The sequence below is a fragment of the Aphis gossypii genome, chromosome 1 (genome assembly GCF_020184175.1).
Source record: "Aphis gossypii isolate Hap1 chromosome 1, ASM2018417v2, whole genome shotgun sequence".
Classification (NCBI taxonomy): domain Eukaryota; kingdom Metazoa; phylum Arthropoda; class Insecta; order Hemiptera; family Aphididae; genus Aphis; species Aphis gossypii.
The window spans coordinates 38207813-38231301 of NC_065530.1; the positions used below are offsets into that span (position 1 = coordinate 38207813).

Consider the following 23489-nt stretch of genomic DNA (forward strand, 5'->3'; position numbering starts at 1 on the left):
ATATATATATATACAATAAATGTCACATATTTTGTCATAATACAGGTAAGTACGTTATTAATTATTATCATAATATTATAAGTAACTCGCGGTCCTCATCAAGCGGATAAGAAAATGTACGTTTGGATGGTGTATAATAATATTTATTATGTTCTAGTCCATTTTGCCGAACCTAGCGAGCTGTATTTGATATTCACAGAGCACAATCGGCCGGCGGGCAACAACTACTTCTAGCAAGAGAACAACAACAACAATGATAATCAAAATAATAATAGTAATAATAATCACAATAAAATCATGACGTACACTGCAGTTGTTGTTCCGAGTATTTTAATGATTGGATTTATATCGTCGCGATATACGGAAATTTCGCCACAACAATATACGGTCGGGGGGGTCCATTTGTACGTGTTTAAATGGAAAACGTCACTGCTATAGTATTACCGTTCTTCGGTTGAGAGCTTTTTCGCTTGTGTCGTGTTCGCGCGTTTAGTAAATTAATTGTTGTTCCTGTAATTGTGGATTCTCAACGATTCCGGTGAAAACGACTCCAACAGTTGTTCTCAATTGGATATTTATTAAAACGTGCGTATATACTTATATAATACAGTATTACAATATTACAGCGGGGCGTTTGTGCGAAAAGTGGCGGGTGGAACAATCATCAACCCTCTACATCGGAAAACTTTTTCATTTTATGAATATTTATATATTTTATCATCATTTTGGACCAATTTATAGTTCTTTTTTTTCATAAAAGTTTATTGCGCTGTTAATTAATATGCTCATCGATCTTCAGATCTATTCTAAATATTTCTATCTGTGAACGATGAATTTAAATACATTTTCCAAAATAAAAAATATTGATTTAATTTAGCGAAATTCGTTTACCTATAAAAAAAAAAACAAAATATTGTGAACAAATCACAATAAATACAAATTTTGATTTGTTGACACTAGTAAACTATTTTCAATATTCTTAAAAACAAAATAATGTCTTCTAGTGTATGAAATAGGTACCAATAGTTAATGTATTTTATGATAATTGGTTTTAAACAAAAATGAAGATAGGTCATGTAATAGTATTTAATGTGATTTAATATATAGTGAAAAAACAAAATGTAAATATTTAAACATGAACCATTTCCTATATCCTGGCTCCAAAATCCACATTATAAATTATTATTATTATACTTAAAATGCTATATCGTCATATTTTTCTATCTATACTGTATAAAAACAACAATTTGTTGTTACATTATTTGAATAGTCTGCACATTTACTATGTAAATAGTTGGTTATTATTAAGAACAAATTAATTTTGAACACAAAAAATGTTTTAATGAAAATAGGATAAATTGGTTTAAGTATAATATAATATGTATATATTTTACGTTTTGCTTATTTTATTACTCTAAAATGGGCAATTTACGTTGAAATTAATTGAATAGGTAGTCAGATTAAACCGCCCTTAATCAATTTTTTTGAAATTTTAATGAAGTTTTATAATTAAACTGCATAGTCAATTACAGTCTTTAATATTTATTATTTAGTATAAATACACGCTACACCGCGGTTATCTATATATATATTATATGTGGTTTTCAAAAATATCGTTAACTGGAAAAGAATATATCCCGTGCGGCACCGTATTACTTTTATATATTGGTGTTTTATTATGTAGGATTGATTAACGCGTGACAAACAACAATAATATACACTACAAAAAAAAAAAAAAGAATTAAAAATTAACCTACTCAAAACGACAATATCGATTGCAATCGCAAAGTCAAAAATGTGATTGATATTTACAATTATTATAATGGTGAGATGTCTAATTACGATAAACTTTATGTCTATATAATATATATATTATATATAGATATGTGTATACCTATCTGAGAATATAAAATAAAATAACAGACAGTTAAAAAGCTGACGACTTGTTTGAATACTATTCATTCGGGTTTTTTGCACATATTAGAATAGAATAGGTGCTTACATTATAATTTAATACATGATTGACACTAATTGCGAGAGCAGCTAGGCCAATATTTATACAGACATACAGTCGTACAAATACAACACTAAGCTCGCACGTTATGTATTAATATTTAATATACAAAATAGGTAGTATGTACTGCTTTTCAATCATATGATAACGACTAACCATAGTAGCTATAAGACGGTTTGTGTTTCATATAAACCCGTCAGAACGAATTTGAAAACGTCACTATACTTTCGTTGTTATGACGTGTGTAAAGCGAATACCAAGTGTACCATATTATAAATCCTATTTAACTTTTGTAATATTTTGATGAGTTCTTATATCCATCATAATAGTTGGTTATTATTATTATTATTATTAATATAATATATTATCATTGTTAAAAATATTAATTTATATAATCAATGCTATTATATAGATTATTAAACGATGCAAGTCTCCGGTGAGTTACCATTACCTACGTTATTGTATTTAATCTGTCATCCGGTGTTATCAATTTGTCGTATAATGTTTACGGTATAGTTTATCATTAATAATGTTTTATTTTCGTCATAAAACAATTGCTAATCGATTATAGAAATTAATTACTATTTTTTTTTTTTTTTTTTATAGACGCTCACACAGAGATATGTTATATAAAATACAGACAATGTGTTGACTGTTGATATAGATAAATGTGTAGAGAAATGATCACTCGTATTAATAAGAAAATTAGCTATATGAAAATGTTAACGTTTATATTAATAAAAATAAAAATATATCTCTAATACGTAAATTATTAATTTTTCTTGCGCTTAATTAATTTACAAGAAATACAAACATTTAAATAATGTAAAACAAAATGATTTTTTTTTGTATATAATATTTTAATAAAATTAATTTTTATCTCGGAAATCATGTTTTCTCGTTATAACTTGAAAAATGTTCTAGTAGTTCGTCATTTGTTTTCTCGTTCATTATTTTTTAAGATAAAACAAACCTCGGGTCGTATTTCGATGCACTATATTGAAATCTAATAAATATACCTTTACAATCATAATATGGAATTTGACTTTTGTTGACATATCGAATTTATCGACCATTTTCATTGATCTCAGCAGGTATACTTACTTTATATATTAGATTACTTTCCGACACCTATTACCTAACCTAACCTACTATGTATCTACGTTTATAATGATGACACATACCGGCTAAAGTGACCAAACGTCAGTATATATCCAATTTATATTGTATGCATAATGTAAATATCGGTTAAAACATACATTTCAACATTTGAATAATATATTATATTATGTGTCTCACGATGTGCGTGATCATGATATCTTTTTTAGGATATTATTATGTATATTATATACTATAGTTTATCATGGCTATAAATATGTTCACAGCAGATTTAAAAACAAGCATTATTTTTGCAATATATATATATATTATTATAGACTAAATATGGTTTTCTACCTATACATTTTCAATAATATTCTAAACAATCAATAATTTAGTTTGTTGCGAAGAATAAGTATGGTAACAGTTCTCGCCGTTGCCATAAAAACGTCAAAACTAATGACGATATATATAAGGCCAGCGCGTTTAATACTTCCCGAACTGGGTCAATCACAAATTGACATTCAGTTATTTACGGCCGTGTAATCTATTATTTTGTCTGCAAAATGTATACACTTCCAGTCACACACACACACATACATTTACGAGTATAAAAATAATATAGATCCTTTTCTGCAAATCGAATTGGACACGGGATATGTATAAGAAAAAAAATCTAAATCGTATAAAAGGCAGAAGAATTTTTTTGACAACCGAGTGTTTTGGACCGTGTGTGTTTTCCAATTTTTTCCATTATTATTATACTTGGTAGAAACCATATAGTAGTAATAATGGGGAATCTCTATTTTATCTCACATGTTTTGTTGACGACTACCTGTGCCCGCGCGATCATCTTAGCCGTGGGGGGGAAGATCCCATTGAAAACACACACACATACACGACTTATATTCGTCTTCTTCTTATTATAAGTAACTCCGACCGTATATAATAACACGTTGAGACGATATTATATATTATGTCTTCGGCGGATTAGCCGCACGATACAAAAATAAATTTAATTCACAGGCCAAAACATTATCGTTATTCATTACGAATTCAGAATATTATGACATTATAAAATAATATATAGAAAAATATATTATTTTATGGGTATAGCATCACAGAATATAACAATAAAGTATAATATTTTAGTCATAAATCATATCATATTTATATAGTATATATAAATACAAAAATACATTCTTCACGATTTTATTGAATAAATTAAAATAAGTTATATTATATTCAAAATCCAAAGGACGTCCAAACGTACAATTATTATTCTGTCACATGATTAACATAGTGTGTGTGTATTATGTGTCACGTAATCACGATTAAACGGCTATATATTGACTTTGGTGGTGTTTTTTTTCCATTTATATAGTTATTGATTAGTTGTGAAGAAGGTTTTAGTATGGGATGATTACCCTGATTGTGCGGAAAATTTTAGAATTTATTGGGCTTATTTGTTTGGTATAGTGTATAAGTATAATATTATTGTGTCATTTGTATCCATCAATAGATTCATATAAATTATGACTGGAAAATGAAAACCATCCTTATCCTTTTTCTGGTCGAATATATTATAGTAAATTAGTGGATGATAAAATAAGAAAATAAAAGTAATTAATACAGAGAAAAACGAGGATGGAAAAAGTTAAAACATTATGCCTAAGTTCTGGGTAATATTTCGATTTTAATTAATATTTTTTTTTTAATTAAATATTTGCTATATAATAAAATTAATTATATTATATTATGTGTATTATAATTTATAATCCTATACGGTGTTTCGTTACACAATATTCGAAAAAATATATTATATCCGATTAGCATGTTTGGGCTAGCGAGTACTTATCGTGGTTAAATTAAAGACTATCATGTATTTGCGCCCTCGGAGATAATATACATAGCCTGTCTAGAACCCGCAGTATTCACGTATGCCACGCAGTCATAACTGGTTAGTTAAATTAAAATAAATAATAATAAATCACACCAACACGCGTCGTGATCCTATAATATGTATTTCATACCGACTCCGCCATCGAAAGATCCAAAACATAGGTACGACAATAAAACACTGCGAATAGAAATATGCAGTCTTGTAGGTACTAAAAGTGGCGGGTAATATTGGTGGAGGTTGTGGTCGAACGGCATGTATAAGCAGCAAAATAAATTATTAATACTTCGCGAGACGTTCCCTAGAACTATATCTACGCTTTTTTATGAGAAAAATAAAAAAAAACGACAAATTCTGCCACCGTGTCGAATTGGTGTCAGTCATTCTTGATTCTATATAATATCCAATTGACGTAGGTAAGGACGTGGGACGTATATAAGATATAGGTATTGACTACGGTATGGTATTCAACGGAAATTAACAAACAGAGTTTTGAGAAAATAATATTGCACTTACGAGTACGGTAAAATGTGGGCAGGTACTTCGTGTTTTAATATTTTATATAATGTTAATATATAATAACCATAATATATACACCAACGCGTGTCGCTTGATTCTCTAATTATCCGTGAATTGAATATGTGCTTCAATATATTATTTTATAATATCGCACTACGCTAATCTGATATACCTATAATGCCAATATACGTAAATATATTTTGACGTCATACATTATATTATTATTGATTGTAGGGGTAATTAAATCCGTAACCGGTATCAGCTGTTATTAGCCTACATGCGCTACAACTATAATAATATTAATATATTATAATTTATAACTAATGACTAATGAGCGACTACCTACTATACATAATAATATAATATGATAATCAATAAACGTATCAAAATTTGGACCGACTTGATGTTATAAATTATTTTCCGTATTAAACGAAAAATCATAAAAAATACATTAGCATAATATAATATTACTGGAGAGTTAAAATTGCGTTAAAATGTTAGGTCAATAAGTCGTGATTTTTTTCATGGTATAAAATTATTAATATGATGTACAATGTACATATTGTTATATAGGTGAATACAATTCACTCAATACACACTTACCCTACATAACTTATTAAATATTTTGTCATTAATTAAGTCAAATCAACCGCTTGGTTAGAATACGAATATTGAAATATCCGAATTAGACGACAATGACGATAACGAGTAAATACAGATTTCAGTTTCGTTTACTAATAGCTAGACGACCATAATTGATGACTAGAACTGAAAAGATAAAAGCATTTAATAAATTAAAGAACAATAGCGGAATTAAAAAATTTTTATTAATAATTAATAATTTTTTTTAATAAAAAACAATAATTATAACGTAGACCAAAGTCAACCTATCACCTTGTCAAATCACCCATTCAACTATACCGAATTTGTCAAATCCCTTTTTCCTCGGGAAAAAAATACCTAAAGTTGTCACTCATTTAAAAAAACTGAATAATTTCTTCACTGTTCAAAAATATCAGAAATATCAGCCATCGAACTGCCGCGTAAACAAGATTCAGTTCCAGACCTATACAATTTTAACCACAATAACAATAAAAAACTAAAACACCACCGTTCATATCGATATCACTTTAAACTTTCCAGTAAAAACTTTATTCGAAACAAAATACAAAAAAAACAAAGTAGTTAATACAATAGTGACGAACACACTGCACACACATTATCCAGTGCATATACCTAACGAGTAACGGTCAGAAATAACACTCACGCCTCTTTGTTCATGAAGCAACGGCGTTGCTTGCAACGTGGTGTTTATAATAATTATTAATTATTATAGATACATATTTTATGTTTCTGCTCATTTGACCATAACAAGATTATTTTTTAAATAGTGTTTAGGTATAACCAGGGCTGGGTAAGATAACTCAACCAGAGTATTTAAATGCAAGATACCAGATACAATATAATATATAGTTATACATCCATATCTGTGAAATATACATAGGACACAATAAGATACTTTTTAATTTTTTTTTCAGTTCATTTACCTTGGATACAATTTTCTCACATTAAAGTGTATTATAAATTATTTATATCATACTATAACTATTATAATAGTATTATAATAGTTATATGCATACAAATTATGTATTTATCATATAGCTTTTACATTATAATTCACATTTTATTATTTCATCAGTATTTAAAACCGTATAGAATATATCATCTAAGCATTTTGGAATATTTACTATTTCGTTTTTTTTTTGCTATCTATATTTTTATAATAGATGTTTAAAAATATTTTAAGTTAGTAATTAAAAATACCTATTAAAATAACGCACAAAATAGTAATACCGCATAAATGCATAATACGCCTGTGACAGACAGAATATAAATCAACAGTCGGCGACCGGTGACCAAGGAAATCTTATAGCTGATATGTTATCGCCAGACATCAGTTACTTTGATATAAGTTGGATTATCTGACATTAAAAATTACTAACTATTGGAAAAACTGTTGTATAAATAAAGCATAAGTTTTTAATGTACCATTTAATGTATTAATCATAAAAAGATAGTAGGTAAAAAAAAAGTCAAAAAAGTACTATACAAGATACATTAAAATAAAGTATCTTGATTCAAAGTACAAGATATAATTATTGTATTTCAGATACCTACATATCTAGTGTCTAGTATCTAGTATTTGAGATATTGTCCAGCCCCTGAACATAACATTGATTTCATATTAATTTAGGTTACAGGTCAGACAATGCTTATCTTTCTTATATATGTATTACTTTTTGTATTAATTCCTTATAAATTGCAAAATATATTCGTCTTATAATAACAATAATAATAATAAAGTATTCAAAGTTTATAATATGAACGGAGTAGTCGGTAGTCGGTAGTGGACCTGCGTTTTGCATTGTACGACTGTGCCAATCCACTTCGCTCATTTCAACTTTAAAAACTAATAAGTTATAACTTTATTAGTTACTCGTTCGAATTTTTATAATAATAATTCTCAGAAAAATATTATGCTTCAGAGAAGGAAATTAAAAATATATGTATGTCGTTATTCAAAAAGTAAAAACTTAAATAAAAAATAATCATGGTATAGAAAGAGCTAAACATTATTTTTATTTAGTTTTTTCAGAAATATAGTATTGCAGTAATAGATTAAAAATTATTAAAATAAAATAATTTCAAAAACAAATTTATAGAATATACACGAAGTGTTAATAATGGCAAAAGTATTACCATTGATTATAGAATAGAATTTATTGAAATTTATTAGAGATTATTGATTCTATTTTATAATCATACTATAATCAATGGTATTAGGTACTCTATATTGGTTAATAGTCAATACGACAATATTATACAATACATATTTTTATTGAATATTATTATGAATTTTATTTGTATAGTTTACACACTTTGTATAATGTATGGCTTAACCCAATTATAAGATATTCTTCTGGCATAAAAATAATCTAAATAATAGAAACGTTAAAAACTTAAGAAACCTATTTTTTTTTAAAAATGTAATAAATGTTCAGATATGGTTCAGATAAGTATTTGTTAGTTGTCATGTATTTTTTTACGTTTGTTATTATTATAATTTAAATTTAAAGGTATAGAACTATAGACTATAGACACTTCAATGGAAATACTACGGCTTTGTTTGTTGTCCGATCGTCAAGAAAATATATTATTGGTTAGAACGCATGCACATTGATTTTGTTTCAAACAAATAAGCCAACTATCAACTAGACATAAAACGTTTGTATATTAATAGCATTTCGAACAAATTACCCGAACGATAAATTATACATGGGTAATATACTTTAAACTAAAGTAATAATATTGATATTCAACTCACGCAATAAATCGCACTATGATATTATAATACTAGTTGATATTAATTATTCATTAATTTCAAATTGTATAAACATGGATTAGAACGATATCGGTATGACACGAGAAAAGTGTTTATCAAATCATATATCACAGAGTTTGTACAATAAAATGACATGATTTTTATTTGAGTTATAATTTGAAAAAATAATATTTGTTAATGTCATTTTGCTTTAAACAAGATACCTACTACATATTTACATCATATTATATACTTGTGTTATGTAACCTATAATACTTTTTGTTGGTCAAGACATATTGTTTTTTTTTTTTTTAATTTTTTTACTCAACTACTAGATAAATCAAGGAATCCGTATCTCTAATTCTTTTATCTAAGTTATTTTTTCGATACACTATACTATATTTGCTATCAATCTGAATTCATTTTATTTATTTTTTCTCATTCAAAATGTATACCTTATTTCAGAAAAATGATTACATGCAATTACTACTATTATAAAAATAAATATAAAAATTATTTAATTTAGTTTAAATTAATATGTTTATATACGTATGTACCTACTCATTTGTGCAATATAAAATAGTTCAAACGCTGAGCTAAATAATTTCGAAAAAAATGACTTCAAAGTGCTTTATTAAAATTGTATTTCGAGATATTTTATTCTTCAAAGTAAATTTATATTAAATGTGCATAATTCTGGATTAAGTTAATAAAAATGTGTATACAGCATATAGCACGTGTATATTATTAAGAAACATATTATATTTTAAGTGAAGTTAATTCGTTATATTATAATTATAGGTAAATATGTAAATTAATATACTATTCAACATTATATTTTTTTTCATATTTTAAACAGGTTAGGGCCTACCTTTTATAACAAGTAGAAATCGAAACAAAATAATTATGTCTAAAATAAATGTAAAAACATGGACTATTGCCTATTTTATAATTTATATAAATTTATACAGGTAATAGTGTAATACGTACCTTTCAATATGAAAACGTACAATAATTAAATATACGATAATGTACATATTATTATATATATATTATAACAGCGAATGAATAAAATCTGTACGAAGCTCAAGATATAACAGGATAATGAAGGAATATCTCAAATATTAATTATTTAATGATTTATATTTAATCATATATATATTATATATAATACATATTCATATATTTGATAATGATATGATAAAAATGTAACACCACGCTGTTGAACGTGCGTACTAAAATGATTAATACGCTCTATTTCTCTCTCTTTCTCTCGCACACACATGTGTGTATGTATGCGCACATATACATGCCATAAACCTCAGTATTACACAGGCGATAGAATTAGAAGCAAGTTTCCATTATATCATTGCATAAATGCGATTATTACTACAGTAGATCAAGTCATCAAGACGTTATAATATAATAATATATTCATATAACTAATAATTAATATGTGTAAACGACACCGATCGTTCAGTAGCATCAACGATATAAAATGTATAGGTTAATGTACCTACACGTATTATTACAATATAATATTACGTAAATTATTTTATGTAGGTACTACGGTCGTTGATGATATAAATTTAAAATCTAATTATAGTCTGTAGTGCAAGATTTGAAATTTTAGAAGTGCAGTATGCTCCTTTGTCAGTCGAAAATGGAAAATGCTTGAATTTCCCCTGAGTAACCGTCAAAATATTGCACTTAACAAATACACCAGCGTTTTGCCCATACATACGTACTATGTACATATAACTCGAAGAAAAATCGCTTTTAACTAACATGTTTGATACCGAAATACCAGCACATAATATATATATTATATAGATAAGCTACCGAATAATTTAAAATATAATTTTCTTCAATATTGTTCTCGAACGGAGTTATATAGCTACGGTCAAAATATTTAAAATTTATCTTGTATATGTGCATCTAATCTATTATAATATTAAATTTATCCGAGTGCACGTACAGACGGACTTCTCGTGTACTATGTATTATTGCCGTTACATCGATTTTTAAATTATTATTTCGAGAACGTATAAGGAAAATACAATAAGTACAAAAAACAAAAAAATAAAACATATTATACAAAATGTGACTATTGGATGGGTTGTATTTTTTTTCCAAACGAAAGAAAATTCGTTTTAAAATAAAATATTGTTTCTGTGCGTCTGGGAGTAAGTAGGTACTTAAAGAATTTTTTTCCTACGTTCAATTTTTTATTTTTCCGCTCGAGAGTAACGCAACTGTAATATTTACTTTATATTTGTGCAGGTTTATACACCTACCATTTTTATTTAAACTCCCGGTACTTACTAAAAATAAAGCAGAATTTAATGCTGCTTTTGAAAAATAAAACGTAATGATTCAATAACTAAACAAATATACCTATAACTTTAAAAATTGCAATTATTTCATTTTTGTATAAAAAATATTAAGTAAGACCCAGGTGGCTAAGTCTCAAGTTTTTACAGACATTATAAGCGTCGACAAATCTAAATGGAATATATATATATTTATTCGAGTATAATTTTATCAGGGTGAAATAACTATGAAAATGGTGTTATTAATCTGAGATTTTATATTTATATTTAATATATTTTTATTTTACCGCAGGATTCTTTGTTTGTTTTTCAAAAAATCGTGTTTGACTTGTTCGCTGTAGATTTAGGAGTTCAAATTATACTATCAGGTGTTTGTAAAAAAAAGTGCCATTTTAGTAGGTTTCATCAAATTTTCTCTAGACAAAACAAATAAAAAAAACTCGGGAGTAAGCTCTTTAATGTAAAAAGTAAACGTATAAATCCTTTAAGCCTAATCTCCTCGTTGCTGTATAGTGTGTAAGGTTAACATAAATAACGTAATTTATAGACCAAAGTATTTTATATTATACCAATGACGTTTCCGGAACGATACGAATTGAAGTTATCCGTGATAGATAATATTATAGCTTTTGTTTAGATTATATTATAACATAGTATATAAAATAATAAGTATATCGCACATTATACTGTACAAATTCACTATGCACAATAATAAGAGTATTCAAACAATGATAAAACGAGATGACGGCAAGCTAAATTTCGTTATTGAAATTCTGTTTAATGTAAACACAATATTGAGCACTATATAATATGGACATTTGGTTTATACATATTTATGAGCACCTTCACGCTTCACGGTATACGTATAGTATGTTTATTTAGTATAAAAAATTGTGATACGCACTTCTACTTCTTAATCGTGTATATACTATGTATATATCTCAATAAATATAAACGTGTGCGTATATGTAATGTGAGTACTGGTATCGAATATTTGACATCCGTTCTTTTTATTTTTGTTAAGTGACGTTTTCAATGAAAAATAACTGGAATACATAAAGGAGAAAAAGTAACAAGAAAAGTCAGTAAACCAATCACTAAGTAATCATATAATCTCGAAAAATTGTAAAGGGTCATACAACGTCTGTTGTTGATAGTCATAAATAAGTATAGGTATCTAAGTTCAAATAAAATCGTTATTAAGAAAATGGTATAGAAATGTGGAATAGTACTTATATACTATTGACCATTGGGATTTTATACTTTATTTTGGTCTCAAATAAAACATATTTTAAAATCGTTGGTTGTATTAAACCCAGTAATGTTTTAATATTATTATGAATACATCATAAAATAATAATGTACAAAAATATCTAGCACTATGTATATTATTAAATTAAATTTAGTTTTAATTCATAGGTACTCGTACGTGTATGGCGTAAGATGTAGATTTATAAATTATAAATGAAAACCTCAATCCTCTTTTCGCATTTTCGCAATTAATTTATTTGTTTTAATAACGTCATTGTAATTAATTAACAGAAGAAACATATTTTCACACCGATAATATACCCATATTAAATTATTAAACATAGTCTTTCGTCATGCCGTACGACGTACAGTGATGACGATAATAATTTTAATGATTGCGTTTAATATTTTATGAAAGGAAATTTAATGAGTATAACAATATTAACACCATGACGGTATCTTAAATCTTTATTGACATTATACATTCTATATTACGTGAATTATACTATAAAATATACTTTAGGATCGATAATATTATAATATTATACTTCGTTCGTTAAAGATTATTTAGAAACGTTTCTTAAAATATTTGGAAATGTTATTAACAAATAATAATATAATAATTGGTACAGGTGTAATCACTATTATCTCATCTGAAAGAAAAGTTTTGCGAAAAATGCACGGACCTGTTCAAAATCATAATAGGGAATAGGAGACAAAAAAACAATAATCTCGAAAGGTCGAACAACAAACCAAATAGGTATTAGATTATTTTCTAAAAGCAAAAGATAGGAGCAAGCTGGCCACGTTTGACAGGCTGAGAAAAATCTCAGGTATAGACGAGTCAAAACAAATAAACAATACCGGGATCCACGGAGAAGTTTAGTGAAAACGTGCAAAAGGCCACAAAGGTTAATTTAATATACTAAATAACTAAATAATATATTATATACATATATAAATATATGTTTAAAATTGGTTTAATTATCTATGCGCATGCATTAACTTTGTTGATAATAAATCTTATTAATTATAAAAAGTAATGTTTCATCAGCATACGTAATTTATAATATTATCAGTTTACGATAGTAATATATCTCATAATATGTATAATGTACAATATCCATTTTCTTGTCATTTCATAAACGTCTATTGCAAATATCATACAAGGTAAATATGTAACCGATTACGGGTCATAAATCAGAAATGGATCAATAATTTACTGCCTATAGAGAATATTTTCCATCGAATTTTTTGTTTTTTGATCAATTATCTGTGACAAAATATATTATTCAATTCCATGTTCACGATATTTATTTCATAGATGCTCCGCGAAAGAATTTAAAGACAAATATGTATTTTGCATACAAAAAAATTGAAAAAATTGATTTAGTTGATTGATTTAAAGGAAAAAGGAAAATATATAATTACAAAATCAAAGGTTCTTAACTATGATATAATATTGTATAATATCGTTTACGACAATTGTATACGTTTTAAGTTTTGCAAGTCTTTAAAACACTTCATTTATTTTAATCGTTTGATAAAATATGAGTTTAAAATTACCAACAACAGCTGCTGCTATTAGAAAAGGAATAAATGGAGCAGGCGAACTTAATGATTCACAAAAAGCTTAACGAAGTGGAAATATAATATCTATACTACACGTAATATTTTGTATTTTTATTATATTTTATTCCTACGTTCAGTTATTTTTTTCAATAATAAACAATGAATTAATGTGCACCCATTGGGGGGAGGATACGAAACACTTGCCTTTTCCTCCTAAAAAAATAATATGAACTTGCAATTCAATAAATATTATAAAATTACATTATAAATAATTGAAAACTTTTTTTATTTGGCTTCCTCCCCCTAAAAATGTTACCTGTGGGCACCACTGTCTACATTTTATGAATATTTATGTCAATCATTAATTGAAAATATCCTAATTATTTTTCGATATATACATATATACATCATATGACATGGTAATGACAGATATTGCAGGGTGAACTTAAAAGTTGACAGAGTTAAAATAATAAAATAAAATGTTCTTAATATTGATTGTTGATTTTTGGACGTTTAATATACAGTATGCACCTATATGGTTATACATATATTCATTCTGAAAAAACAACGGTAATAACAACTACAATTTAATTGAATACCTACAAATAATAATTAAAAATTAAACCGTATAATAAAAAAATATATTGTGTAATATTATATTATATTTCTATATATAAAAATATATATTACCGCAAACACTGGCAAATTAATCTAAACAGAGTAACACTACAATATGGTTTTTCTTTATTCTTTTGAAAAATACTGGTTTGCATTTGCATTGGTATACTCTTGGGGGGAGGGGGTTATTTTCCATGAATCTTTTTAACGGATGCAAATAAATCGTGTAGGTGCTCCGTTATTTTAAATTCTAATTTATATTAAATTAAAACATTCTCTTTTAAACCATTATATTTTTCTTTGCCTTTGATGCAAATTTCGTATGTACTATTTATAGTCATTAAAATATTTACCAAGGTGGGAAATTATGTTGAGTAAGTAAAATAATTTTTCGAATAAATAACAATTTTGAATTAATTCAACCTATAATATTCTTTTTTACTGAATATTGTTTTGTTTTTATATGAAACTAAGTTTGCGTTTACTAAATTATTGAATTAAGCTTATTTATTTGTTAAAAAAATGTTTGTCTACAGCGTGAAGCAATAAAAATAAATATATAATTAATTTTATACTTTAACGACATTTATTGATTTGTATAAAAATGTTTTAAATTTGATGCAATGACGAGTAGCTCAATAGATTTGTATTGATAACAAAAATATTTTGTTGCACTTTTTTTTTAAATCAAAATTTATGCATAATGGCACCACATTTTTTATTTTATTTAATAGATTGTTTTTTGTTGTTGTTGTTTCGAGCGTTACTCGAGACATTATGTCAAGTGTCTTGTAGGAAAAAAACGTAAATTCTAACACGAGTGTGGTTTTGTATATTTAACAAGGTAGAAAACAGCGTAGACGCTCCACGAATGTATTCGAAATCGAAATTCTTGCGGAAACTAAAGTCATTACTCTCCAGCGAGAAAATGTCGATTTATACACATATACAATATACAATATATACATACGAATACATATTATATAGGTAGGCGGTTCCTCGCGTTGAGATATATGTGCGTTGCAGATAAAGCCGAACAAATGTATTCGAAACCTTTGAGACTTTTACAAACCATTACCGTGTACCGACGTTTTCCATTTTAAAAATATAAATTATTTATATTTAACGTGCTCAATAATATTCTCCGATGCTTATACGGAATGACATAGACCGGATACGTGTGTTTTAACTATATACCTCTATTTGCGTACCCATAGTGACCTTCGAACAACAAATAATGTATGAATAAAAAGATCTCAGTCACCCGCGGAGTATAGATATTTCGTCTAAACACGTAGGACTAGGACGTGATTCCGAGTGTTTGTGATTGTGGCGGTCGGGCATCATCCCCCGCCGTAGCACAACAGATTGGATCGACGGAACTTCTTACAATTCAAAATTAATATTTATTTCTAACTCTCGCCTAAACACATCGATAACGAATGAAAACGACCAATTGATTATTACACACACACACATGTGTGCAATTTCGCGTTTAGGAATTAATCGAAAACGATTTACAACAGCCCCCACCCATCGAATGTTAATGCGTGATGTAATTTAGATATGTGCGCCCGAAATAATTTATATATCGCTTACTTATCATGGTAGATTATAATATTATAATATATAGTAGGTAATGTTATAATTATTATATGGTTTACGAGAGCTTGTCGGCCGTTGTCCGCAATAACTCCACTCTGACAACCCTGCCGTGGAAATCCCATAAAATATACACAGGAATATTTTTCAAAAATTGTTTGCACAGTAGGTATATATAAAATCTCTGCGCGCACAATAATGTACACTGTACAGCGTACTATAGTAATAACCGTCAGTACTAAAATACAATATACGTTTATTGTTATTTGTATTATGCAAAAATCGCACAATCTACATTACTTTACTTAGGATATTATTATTATACGCTTACACAAAGCAGGTATATTACCTCGCTGAAAATGTCTGTATAAAATATCTACGTTTTAAATTTAATTAGACTATAATAATACTATTAATACAATACATACGGCGTTTTGCTTATTTAATTTACTATAGAGTTTTGAAATTAAAATTAAAGCGAAGCACGTATAAAAATATGACAACCAATGTATTATACATTTATAATTTATATATTATATCTCGTAAGACAGACGGTACATAATAGTTTTCAACTCTTGAACAAATAATATTTTGATTTTATAATTATATCTAGTTATATACAATATTATGTACACATGCTGTGACTTAAATTATGTATATGCAACAGTATAGTTCTAACTATGTATTTTAGTATTTATTTCACTTCAGTAAATTAAACAAGTTGAATATAATGTTTATGTGATTTTAAAAGTTAAATAAACATGCTTTATTGTTTATTATTAACTTTCTAGTTTAATAAAATGTTATTCTGTATCAAGTCAATAATTTTGTTATTTGAAGAAAATGTATATGCGTGTGTATGTTTAAACAGCAATAACACGATTTTGGAATGTGTCTGACTGTCCGAGACATAAGTGTACGAATAATACAGTTTAGGTGTTTATATAAAACATATAGAAGACAATAAACCCTAAATCTTATTTTATGGAATTTATACACATCAGGAATGATCTCCGTCATCCGATTTTTGTAGTTTTTTTTCGGTTTTTATAAGACTATTCGAAGATAGTACATAGAAAATGTATATACATAATATTTATTTATTATACTCTTTCAGTTTAATCCGTCCATTACACGTCTTAATGTATAAGAGATTTGAAGAGATAATACATTAATATAAAGGACACAGCGTGGAATAGAACGCACTCAAATCCTTTTGTTTTGTGTATTATACGTTTCCATGAAAATGATAACAATAACAGTAACGGCGACAACAAGAGATCTTTGCTGCAATATACGTATATATTTTGGCGTTTTTTGAGCAGATATTCTCGATAAAATTTTATTACATTGACTAACGATGATGTACCTACTCGAAATCAATCGTAACACGATACCATCTGTAATCTGTTCCATTCGTTCGTGGCGCCTACTAATACTATATTGCACTACACGAGTATATAAATAATATAACTAGTTATACATATACGCGACTATATGTTTCGCGGTCTTAGCGTGATTTTTCGATCGGGATTTCGGAGCAGCGTAGAGTATAATAATAAATAATGATAATATTAATTATAATATTGATACACTATCCTTTCTACTCCTCCGTTTACGCTGCACCATTATAATAACCGCGTCGAAGTAGATTAATTTGGCGCTTATACGTTCAAGCTCTTCAATTATTTTCGGTATAACGTAAATAATAATCATTTGTTATAATCCTACATGATATTACGTCCATTTTATTCACTCGCAACTACGGTGACCCCTCGGGACGACCATCGATGTGCACGTGTATTATATATTATTACATTTTGTGTACATGAGAGGAATGAGAGAGATAGATAGAGAGAGAGAGAGAGAGAGAGAGAAGGAGCGTGGTAGATGATCGGATAGTGTGTAAGCACGGAACGACGTGGAAAGCAAAAATATAAATCGGTCATTGGGGATACTGTCAGAACAGACGACTAGCGTGCTTCTTTCGCCAGAAACGTCTGCAGCGTCGAGATAATGAAAGTAGGTAGATGTAGACAGGTAGTAAGGTAGGTCGGAATATAATAATACACTCGTGTATAGAAATTTGTGCGTGCGTGTGAGTAAGTTGTAGAGGGGGTGATGACGGCTGTCGTAGTGGGCTGTGGGGGGTGACAAATCGAGTCGGAAGGAAAACCCGAGAAAAACGCGGAGACACGTGACCTTTATGGAAAAATTATGTTCTGCTTTCGATATGATAAAAAAAAAAATAAATAAACCATATTTGACGTACGTTTTAGACGTGATGTGATGGAGCCCAATCCGTTTATTATATTATATACAATATCTATATACATACGCTCAGCCATCGTATATAAATCACTATATAGACCTCATCATTCTTTATTTTTATATATGCTTATAATAATATGTGCTTTTTTTGTTAAGTCAATTATATATATATATATATACGCGAGCGAGCATGCGATAAATGCATGGTACGGCCTGTAGAAGACGATTCGTGATCGTATTGTGGAGTGAAATAAAAAACATGTGTATTGTCGGTCGAGCTATATACACTTCGCACACACGAATGCACGATAAAACTAGACGTTACGCGCATCTTATATTTTATCGTTGTTGGAAACAGTCGGATGGATTTTTCGGTTTATAAAATTCGCGTGCATACGTACCGAACGCATGACGGTAAACATGTTGTGTGCCGCGTAGGAGGAGGTAAATATAATACATACGACTGTACGAGGGGACTAGAAAACGCATTAGGGGCGAGATGACTGGTTATTTGTATGCGACGGCCGAGAGGAAAATCGTGTGCCGGCGGGAAATCCGAAGATGAATTGAACGTCGCCGAGACCATTCAAGTGAAAGAAAAACCCAGGGAACTAATTCTGCAGTGTAGTAAAGCGCTGAGTTTATCTCGTCACTGTAATGGATGTGTGAAATTTGAATTCAATGATAAACAGTTGTATATGAAGCAACGGCCCTAAACGATGGATGCGGATGGGTCACCGTCTACTTCTATAAGGATATTTTATATTATTACTAATATTTTATTGATTCGGTACGTTGAACAAATTGTTGCCAAAATATCGATTTATATCGATTATGAATTAAAAGTTAATAAACAACGTTGTCAATAGAATGTAGCGAATAAGGATAAAATATCTTACAACTAGGTTTACTAAATACTTGAAAATACCTATCTCAATGTATATAGAAAATGGTATTATATAACAACTAGTGGAAACTGGAAAGTTTCTACGATTAAAATGTTTTGAATAATGACAAAACGCGTCTAAAATAGTTTGAAAATTAATCACTGGGCATTATTCATTTAAATAACTAATTCTATAATAAGTTAAACACTAAAAGCCCTAACGTCAAAAATATACATACATATTTGACGTAAATGTCATAATAAATAATACTTATTAATGAAATAACAATTGTAGTAGGTACATAAAAATATGTATTAGTATTCAACATATTTTAATATATAAAATTGGCATACCTATACGATGTATATAGGTACATAAATTCATTATATAACTATAATAATATAATATAAATTGACTTACCTAACTATAACAGGTTTTTCACTGCCAGCTACAAATCCAAACCCTAGTTCGGAATGTCTTTTTAAAGTAACCAGTCTAGGTTTTGGACTCTCCTCCACCAAATCATTTCTAGGATCTTCGTAGCTGGTGGTTTTTGTGATATGGCTAGTTAATAAAAAAAAAAAAGTAATTTATTAGTACAATAGTAAAGGTGCATATTATTATGTTATTATTATTAGTCTGATGGATAAAAAATTGATAAAATGATAAGCTAAAAAGGTCAAGGTATCTAATGATTTAATCAATAACAATAATAATAAACACAATAAATACATATTATATTATGTACAAATTTACATTCGTTTGAGGTATTAAATAATATAAAACTATAACGCTCTTATAAAACATTTAAGATTCATATTTGATTTTGTATATTGTAGTTCTAATGATACAATACATCAAAATAACTTTGCTAGTCATAAATAATAATTATAATATATATTAATGAGCTATTAATGAAAGATAAATATTTTTCATTTATATTTAAATTTTCAATTTACCTTTTTTAACTATACAAAACGATAAGTACCAAAAGAAAAAATTATAAATTTTTAGTTTTAATGACATTTTAGTTATTATAGAATATAAGACTTCAATAGAAACTAAGTTTAAACATTGATTTTTACAATAAAAAATGTATAATAAAATCAATTGTAAAAATAATAATATTTAATTTCAAAATTATACATACCTATATAATATAATTCATTATTATATATTATTATTGTTATTATTTAACTATGTAGATTGGTTTTGGATAACTTAACTAAATCAGTTAAAACTAAATGGGTTTATAATTTAAGTAAAATTTAATTTGTGAATGAAGGAATAAATTTAAAAAAATATAAATGTAAATTCAAGTATTATAAATTTATAAAAGTTATAAATAATCGAGGAAAAATAAAATGAATATATTTTATAAAAACATTTAACAGTTTTATAAGCCAATATAATTATATTATACAAGTGAGATAATATCTAAATAATTAAATATTATTTAATGTATTATACTATCCCATGTATTCTTAGTACCCAATATTTATATATTAACTGTTAAGTACTCCAAAATATATAAGAATAATAATATAATATAAGAAACTATAAAAATTACTTAATAGTATTGTGGAAATAGAATTGTTTCAATAATATCTAGGTGAATTGATTTTATGTAAATAAACAGGACATGTAATATTTCGGGGAAAAAAACCGTTGGAGAAAAAAATGATTTAATATACTTACTTAAATTTATTTGACGATATGAGCGATGAAAATATAGTTCAAGAATAATACAGAAAAATATCAAAAAATGAAAAAGAATGATAGCTATATACAAATCATTTTGCAAAAGCGTTAGCTGGGACTCGGAAGTACACAAGTATAATAATGGAATCAAGATTTTTGCGTAAAAGCCTCAAGTCTAAGAAAAATGTACACGATTTTTCTTAAAAATTTTCCACACATTTTAAGCATTATTTCAAATGTTATGAAAGTCGCGAGCACTTTATTTTGGAACTCTTTGAATGTCTAACTCCATATAACTATTGCAGTGCAAGCGTGTTATACTGCTACACTACCTGAACAAAATAAATAGTTTTATTGTTTATTTTATCAAGACATTGTGTTAATTGTTATCAATAAATAACAATTCTTATAGAATTATTCATATTTAGTTTTACATTAAAGTTATTTATTTTACTATTAATTATTATAGTACGACTGTAGGTTGACTTAATTTCAATATTTAATTATTATAATAATATATGTTTATACTTTATAATTATATTATTGGTATTAAATGTTGAATCGATATCACGTTACCATATAATAATGTGAATAGGCTTATAGTATAAATAAGTATCTAAGTGCTAAAGTATCAACTAAATTCAATTTTCTACCAGAAACCACTCCCAAAGTTGAAAATAAAAGCATTTTTATTGTCCAAAAAGATGAAGACAGACAGAAAAATAAATACATTGTGAAATCAATACATACACAGTTTTTTTCAGAATCTAAAATATTTTTTTACAATTATTATTTGAGAAACTTTATACAACTATAGATCTGTTTGTTTAGTTTTAAAACCTCAAATTCTAAACTATACTTCAAGAAATGAGGTGAATAATAAGTGGGAATACCCTTATCCAAATTAGGAAAACTTTCTGAATCAAACCGCGTTACTAACACTATACAACCAAACCATAATTATAATGTAATAATACGATATTAAAATATGAATGTACAATTATGTACAAACTATTATGTGAATTGATTGAGTTCTTAATAAAGAATAATTAGAATGTTTAATTAATCTCGAGTAATTTTTTTCCCGATAATATTTTAATTTTATTTGTTTAAACAAATTAAATGCATTCCAATAAAATTTATTATTTAATATAATATTATTCAATAATTCGCATTCATAATACAACGTATAGAAATTAATCTAATAACGATTAAATAATAAAGTGCGATGAAACCAGTCAACAACTATATATATATATGTATATTATATTATATACCTATCCGATAGATATATAAAGAACTTATAAGTATAGGAGTAGGTATCTATATATATATTGAATTAGATGATTCCACGCAACGAGACTCATAACGAGGTGAATTCGATTTGGTAATTATTTTTTTGACACATTCATCTCGGTATATAAATTTACAATGGTATATCTTAGTATCTATTCAGTGTCTGTATTATTCTTAATCCATAGCTGTCTACACTCCACTCAATAATAAATTATTTCTAAATTACAATAATAATATAGTGTTGTATAGGATACTTTACATTCATGGTATTCTAAATTCAGGTCGTATGTATACATACCATTCCAATATTGAAAACATAAAGGCACTAACTAGGTGCCTAGGTATATTATATTATTATTTTAATGCAAGTGCCGAAATGTTGTTTGCACACATTTTACAAATTGTGGATATTGGTCGTAGAAGTACATCTCATACAGAATTAATTTTATCGTGTTGCTATAATATTTTATACCAAAAAAAAAAAATAAATAAAAAGATAACGAACGATTTGAAATAATTTGAAATTTCTAATAATATAATACTAATATTCGATACTATGATCCTCCTATACACTTACGTTTTGTTATTTATTTACCCCTCATTATTAAACTATACAGAGTGTGTAATTCGAGTTTTCTGGATTTATCTTTACCTCATACATTTATAAACAATAGTTATACTGCAGTTGTTTTAAATCATTAAAATACTAAGTACGCCGATTAAACGTTTAAAACTGCTATTCTCAGCACAAACGTTTGATTGTATACTCCAACCTTATGGCTTATGGCAATATTGATGTTAATACTAAAAAGTCAATACCAAAACCATTGTATTATTGAATAATTGGCAAGTTGTTCAACAATTATGGTTTGTAGTTTCAATCGTTTATGTACGAAAATTATCGATCCCTTGTCGTTCATCAAACTACGATAACTATTAATTAAACTAATACTAATTTCTATAGAAAACATGTTTCACGTGTGGCTTTTACTGTAAACAGTATACAGTTAAACATTTTAAACTAATAATGTTAATAAGTATATTG

The 23489-nt window shown here is 27.2% G+C and overlaps 1 protein-coding gene and 1 long non-coding RNA gene across 5 annotated transcripts in view; one reads left to right on the top strand and one right to left on the bottom strand.

The window, feature by feature from the left end:
• LOC114119148 (FERM and PDZ domain-containing protein 4) overlaps positions 1 to 23489 on the bottom strand; it is a 94193-nt gene that overhangs the window by 10460 nt on the left and 60244 nt on the right. For all 4 annotated transcript variants that reach the window (XR_007603403.1, XR_007603402.1, XR_007603404.1 and 1 more), the window contains one exon: positions 19868 to 20011. Coding sequence is in view for 1 of the 4 variants with exons in the window: in XM_050197919.1 (XP_050053876.1) it covers positions 19868 to 20011 (144 nt within the window). In the remaining 3 variants the exon portion in view is untranslated. The remainder of the gene's footprint in view (positions 1 to 19867; positions 20012 to 23489) is intronic.
• Positions 487 to 2806, top strand: LOC126549259 (uncharacterized). Its single transcript, XR_007603410.1, has 3 exons — positions 487 to 585; positions 2427 to 2524; positions 2621 to 2806. It is a non-coding gene; the product is annotated as an uncharacterized LOC126549259 (long non-coding RNA).